Source organism: Lepidothrix coronata, unplaced genomic scaffold (assembly GCF_001604755.1).
Source record: "Lepidothrix coronata isolate B3197 unplaced genomic scaffold, Lepidothrix_coronata-1.0 Scaffold140, whole genome shotgun sequence".
In the NCBI taxonomy this organism is placed as follows: Eukaryota; Metazoa; Chordata; class Aves; order Passeriformes; family Pipridae; genus Lepidothrix; species Lepidothrix coronata.
Window position 1 is genome coordinate 1,629,347 of NW_016690320.1, and position 6,000 is coordinate 1,635,346.

General features: G+C 40.6%; 1 protein-coding gene across 8 annotated transcripts in view; it reads left to right on the forward strand.

Annotated features, from left to right (window-relative positions):
• The window catches only part of RFX7 (regulatory factor X7), a 76,859-nt gene that overhangs the window by 47,005 nt on the left and 23,854 nt on the right, over nt 1–6,000 (forward strand). For 7 of the 8 annotated variants that reach the window (XM_017827505.1, XM_017827504.1, XM_017827503.1 and 4 more), the window contains one exon: nt 2,365–2,398. Coding sequence is in view for 2 of the 8 variants with exons in the window: in XM_017827501.1 (XP_017682990.1) it covers nt 2,365–2,398 (34 nt within the window). In the remaining 6 variants the exon portion in view is untranslated. Of the gene's footprint in view, nt 1–2,364; nt 2,399–4,054; nt 4,124–6,000 lie in introns of those variants that run through there. The other variant, XM_017827502.1, reaches the window with a different exon arrangement.

Here is a 6,000-nt window from a genome sequence, read left to right on the forward strand (position 1 = left end):
TCAGTTTACCACTAACAAGTTTTAATGATGTCCTCCCGGTGTTCTCAGAGTATGGGGCAGGAGATGAAAAACAATTGCTGTTTAAATAGAGATCATGCTTATCCCTGCTGAAGCCGTGGGACCTTTGCCTTTTAAAATGTCACAACATCTGCTTGCAGATTGGAGGACATGAACTTGACTGTCCTTTTTGTGCCACCAGTTGGTGAAAAGGAAACACAGCGAAGCTGCATTTACTGGCCTTATCCTTGCTTCTCTGCTGCGGTTCCTTGACGCTGCTGATCGGGGCTGTAGGAGCAGAGGTCACAGTGGGAAGAGCCTGAACTAAATTTGAGAGTTTACATTTCCTGACTCAGACTGATATTTGGAGATAAAAGGACAGCTCTAGGGATCTCCTGCCCAGCTGCCTCCTGGCAACTTGCCTCTTTCTCTTTGCAAGAAGAAAATGTTAATGCAGTTGGGTGTGTTGATGCTCCGTTTGGCAGAACCTATAACAGGATGGAAGCCGAGCTGGCTGGAACGTGTTCTCCTGAAAAGCCCAGAACATGATGTTGTCTGCAAGTCTGTAGAGCAGAGGCTGTATTTGGACTAAGTTTGTTTTGTCAGTACCCTGCATTCCCTTGCACTCCATGCTCCTTTTCTGCATAAGCTGTCATGTGAACCCATAGAAAAGGTTTATATACAAAAATTGGCATATATGTCTGATTCCTGTTGCCTAATGCTTTGTATGAGAGGTTGTGGATCTGTAGCAGCACAGGGATTGTGGGACCTTGCAGAGGTCAGAGGCAGTGGGTGAGGTGGAGTCCAGGGTAGCTGCTGGAGCAGCTGTGTCAGCAGACTTGGCTCAGCTTTGGGTCAGACACAGTGACAGTGTTCAGCAGCAGCAGCAGGTTTCCATGCTTGGTGTCCTTTGACTTTTCTGGTAAGATGGTGGTTTTTGATGGGTGAGATGACATGTAAATTCCCTTCTTCAGATGCTACAGTATATGTAAGCATCTTTCCCAAGGCAAGGAAAGCTCCCATTTTACTGTCCTTAGCATTCCTTGTTCTTACAGATCCCCAGTAGTCCTGCTTTAGTGTCTCCTTGGTGTTCCTGAGTGTCTGCCCGTCCGCTGGCTTCCCCTACATGAAGTCAGCTGAAGCAGATTTCTGCTTATGTATCTCCTCAGTGGACTTGTCAAATATTTTATTGTATTCTGTCACTATAGCATGAGCAGTTCTTGTATGGGAAGGGGCATCAGTATTAGCAGCCTTTGTGAAACAGATTTTGAGACTGTCTAGTATCAAAATGAAGTGGTGTAATGAGCAAGACAACCAAACCCCTGCCTCCTTTGAGCATGTGATGCAATGGTAGGTGCTGGTTCCTGTCACCACCAAGACATCAGAGCCATTTGTTTAGTTTGTTTCTTACTTATGGTTTTAATACATCCATCAGATGACTGGCTGGGTTTAGCTTTGTTTGTGGTGGCATCTGTACAAAAGTAAAATAACTGCCAGTGAGATATTTTGTTGTGTTAATAGGATATTGAATTATGTTTTATTCTCTGGGGAAAAGAATTGTTCTCTGAACTCGAAACAGCGTTGTTTTGGTGCTTGTTCAGTAGGTGTCCAGCAGTAAAGACTGGGGCCTTCTGTGTGTGAAAGCTTCTGTTCCTCTTGAGAGCAGAGATAAAATGCCTTCAACTGATGCAGTCAGACCAGGCATGTGAAGTACAGCACCCTTAAGAAACATGAAAGCTGCTTATGAGTGTGTTTATATGCAGTTTAATAAATTCCATACAGTTTGCTGGCCTTGGCACATACACTGGGGTCGTTTCTGACATACTTCAATTCAGTCCCCACCCAATGTCATCTTAATAAGCCAGCTGGGAGATAGACAGACTAACTTGGAAAACTCCAAAGTTGCCAGCAGAATAACAGTTCTCTGCTTTGCAGCAGCTCTTTGGAAAGCTAGAAATAAATGCCTTGAAATGGTGGAATTTACTGAAGCGTGAGGAGAGGGCGATGTTAATTGTGTTTACAGGTAAACAATGCATTTAAATTGTTGAAGAGCTTACAATAAAAGTAGTGCCATCCATCCTGGCTGCATTACAACTTGGGTAATAGCTCCCAGTTGCAATGGTATTTCATTAAAAAATACAGTTCTTATAGAAAAGAACAAAACAGCAAGAATTTTAACAAGCAGTTAAGTTTGGGTGACTTTCAACATAAAAATAGCTGGATGAGTATTATTCCATAAACTAGAAGGGTATTTAACTGTAAGACATAAAGCCTGTAGTATAGTGATAGAGATTCTAATATGTAATGGCTTTGTCATTGCTGTTTAGATTAATTCAATATTTCTTCTCTCTCTTCCCTCACATCTAGCAAAACTGTACAATCTAAAGTGGACTGCATTTTGGTAAGTACAACTCCAGAATGGTTTTTAATATTTAATAAAGTGCAAGACCAAAATAGGTGGCTCTAGAGACTAACAGCTATTATGAAGCCTTTCCTTAGCAGTGCATTCAGGTACTGACACTAAATGCAATCACAGTTAGTTGCCATTGCAAAAAAAAAATACATGTTGTGGGTTTGATGTTTGTTTTCCATGGAATATTGACCTCCTGTTTCCAGCAGCAAGTGGCTGTGACTGCCCTTTGTAGAACTGTCAGTATAGGTGGTATGGCACAGAAGGGTGACTGAGTGTTTTTGTAAGCATGATTTTATTACATGTAGGATTATGTATTGCCCAGATCAGACTATGCAAGAAACTTATTTTGCCTTCAAGTTCCACTGCTCTTTAGGCCTTTAATGACAATGATAATTGCTTTTATTGTTGTTTCCTTGGAACAGCTAATTCATGGCCGGCATTACATTTTAAGGAAGGAACTAGATTGAAGTGCATATTTGCACAAAACCTGGCAGACAAATGTCACGTTTTTTTCCTGGTCTGTGAAAATCATCAGATTTTTGGTCGGTTTGGTTTTGGTTTTCTTTAAAGTCTTGCAAACCTCAAAAGTTGTATACCTTCCCAGAAATGTGCAACACTACAGGTCCTGTTAGCTCTGCTGTACTGCTTAGGACAGAGAGATATTTTTTGAAGAGGGAAAAGCCTTTGAAATGCAAAAACATTGTCTTCCTTTGTGCATTAAAATAACAAGATCTAGGCAGCGATAAGAGATTATTTCTGGGGAGCACTAACTCAGAAAGAGATTTTGTTTGTTTTTAATAGTGAGCAGGTTGGGAGTTTCTTTAAATCAGAGTCTTGAGCTCATAAATCTTAAAACTGTAAGGGAGTGCTTATCTTGACTTTCTACCTTCAGCATTTCATCCAGAAGTACCAGTGGGTAAGATAAAAGGACATAGACAACCATCTGGACTCTGTCAAATAGAATCTGTCCAGCTGTATGGCTGAGCTGACTAAGGGTACTCCTTAAAGTCACATTATCAAAGGCTAATTCAAATGGCACTGGATTCTCTTGCCTTAAAATATCTTAATTTGTTGTTGTATGAGGCTTAAAGCTGTGTTGTATTGGAGAAAAACTTGGGACCCCATTTTACCTCTTTTTAAATGTTTTGGATGCACCCAACTGAAATAGCAGTGCAAAATGACATTTTTGTCCACTTTATTCCTCATTGATGTTTGTGGATACGAAGCAAGCGTGTTAAGGTCTTCACTGTTTTGTATGTGAGTCTTCAGTGGCAAAAGGGCAAATTGCAAAATTGCACTTGTAAAACTCTTAACACCAGATATTTCTGTGGCGAAAAAATGGGAGTTGGGGTAGGTGTTTCTAAGTATCATTGGAGAAGAGAATAAAGAAGTAGGAGGTTAACCAGTCATCTGCTTTTGGAAATCCATTTTAAGAAAATTGAATTAAACTAGTACTATTTTTGCATTAAATTCTGCAGATTGGTGGACTTTGTGTACTGAGGTAGGGATTATCAGTTTGTACGAAGGTCAGGTCTCACCCACTGGATTGACAAAGAAGTCTTGGATGCAAAGCAGTCTCCATGGCTTGACCTGGAACAGAACAGCAGTGTCCTGATGGTCTAATTTTTTGTTCCAGATGCCTCCTTGTCTGTCCTGCTGATGAGTTCAGAGGAGTCGTGTCAACAGTGGAAAAGCCACTCTAGGTTAGCAAAGGTAGATTTAATGCTGTTCAGGTAGTTTAAAAAAGAAAAATCCAAGATCAGAATAGTTTGAGGAAATTAATGAAAATTAAGCTGAATTGTGGCAAAATGGGTTCTGTGTGTTTATGTGCTGTTGGAAAGCTGTGAGCTGCAAGGCAGAATCTGAGAGCACATTAAACTGAAAGGCCGTGGCTTTATAGCTCTGAATGACTCGTTTGGTAGCACCAGTCACAGCCACAGCATGCAGAGCCACACACAAATGTTTGGGGCTGCCTAGTTCAACACAGTTCAGTGAGAAAGAGAGAAATGGGAAGAAGAAGCAGAGGTGATGGCAGTAGTCTGTTGTAGAGGTCTCCAGTAGCAGAGGGCTGTGGAAAGCAGCCACTGTAAGGGCACTGGGACTGCAATTGCTCATGTAAGAGTCCAGAGTTATCTGCCTCTTCCATGTGATACTGCACCACTTACATTCTGACATACTGTCATTTTCTGGAAGATCATAAGAAAATCATTGTATACTGTGCAATCCAAAAAAAGATAATTAGCAAGAATTGTGGTGTAAACAGTCATTAAAAATTCATTATAACATCTTTTTAACTGTAGTAAACATGTCTAGCAGTAGATTCTCTTATGACTTCGCTTGTTATATTTGTAGCCACATACTAAATGAACTTTTGAACCTGATTTTTAAAATGGTATCCTCCATATAATCACTCAGTGAGACAGTCAAGGTTTCCTTCCTTAATCCTCTGAGAAGAAGTCAGTGCTGGTGAGAATAATGGATCAATGGCCATGAAAACCAGAGCTGCTGATACCTGGAGCAGCAGCAGTGTGTGAGGTGTGAGAGGGTGTCAGTCCTGCAGCAGGGGAGGTGCCACTTGTCTGTTGGGCCCTACAGGAGACAGGCAGAAGCTCTGTGAAGCTTTGGCAGCTGTGCTTGGCCACTGTCACAACAAAGCTGCCATGTGCTTTTAGGGCTTGTTTGGAATGTTTAGCACCTGAAATATGCTCCTGCTTCTGTTCAGATAAAGCACATCAAATGTATTTATTAGCTGCTTTCTAGAATAATGGGTTCTGTTTCCAGTATTACTGTATTATTATATATCTGTCTTGATGATATTTCCAACAAACCATCTGACCTTGAGCAACTTACTTAAGCTTTGCTTCTTATTTCTCTATTCATAAAGTGGAGAGATGATTGCTTGACTGCTTTGCTATTTTTAGTTCTGGTTGTTAAATAATAGATGTTTGTTCTGCTGAAGTATGGCAAGTTTTAGGACCATTCTGCCAGTTGGTACACGTTACATTGCCATTGGCACAGCCTTTTTTACTTTGATTAGAGTATAATTATCTATAAATACTCAAAATATGGAAAGAAATATTAAGAGGAGTCCATGCTCTCTAAACTAGTAGTCTTGCACAAAGCTTGCAGAGTACCCCTGGCCTTCAGCCCCCCTTCATCAGAATTTGAGGACAGAAATAACCTGAAATTCTGCTTTCATTGTGGAAATTGGAAATAGTTCAAATTTGAATGACATTTGCACTGTATACATTACAGAAGTTGCAGCTCTTCTGATTTTCATTAGTATATTCTTCCTCTATCTTATTTAAAGTTTGGCCTGACTAGGTATTTTCTTCTATAAACAATCCAGAAAAAGCACATGCCCTGGAGTATTCCTATGGCAATCCCTATTGGGAACTTAAGGATGAAACTTGACTAACATTTGTGACCTGACAGTAGATGAGCAGAGAGAACCAATCCACCAAGGTCAGGAAACCTGAAAGATTTGTGATTCTGGGGACTGTGTTCAACTCTAGGTTCTCTGGTTCAAGCAGAAACATGAATAAACTCATGGTTCCTATAACACAGATTAAGTCTTTAACCACACTCTA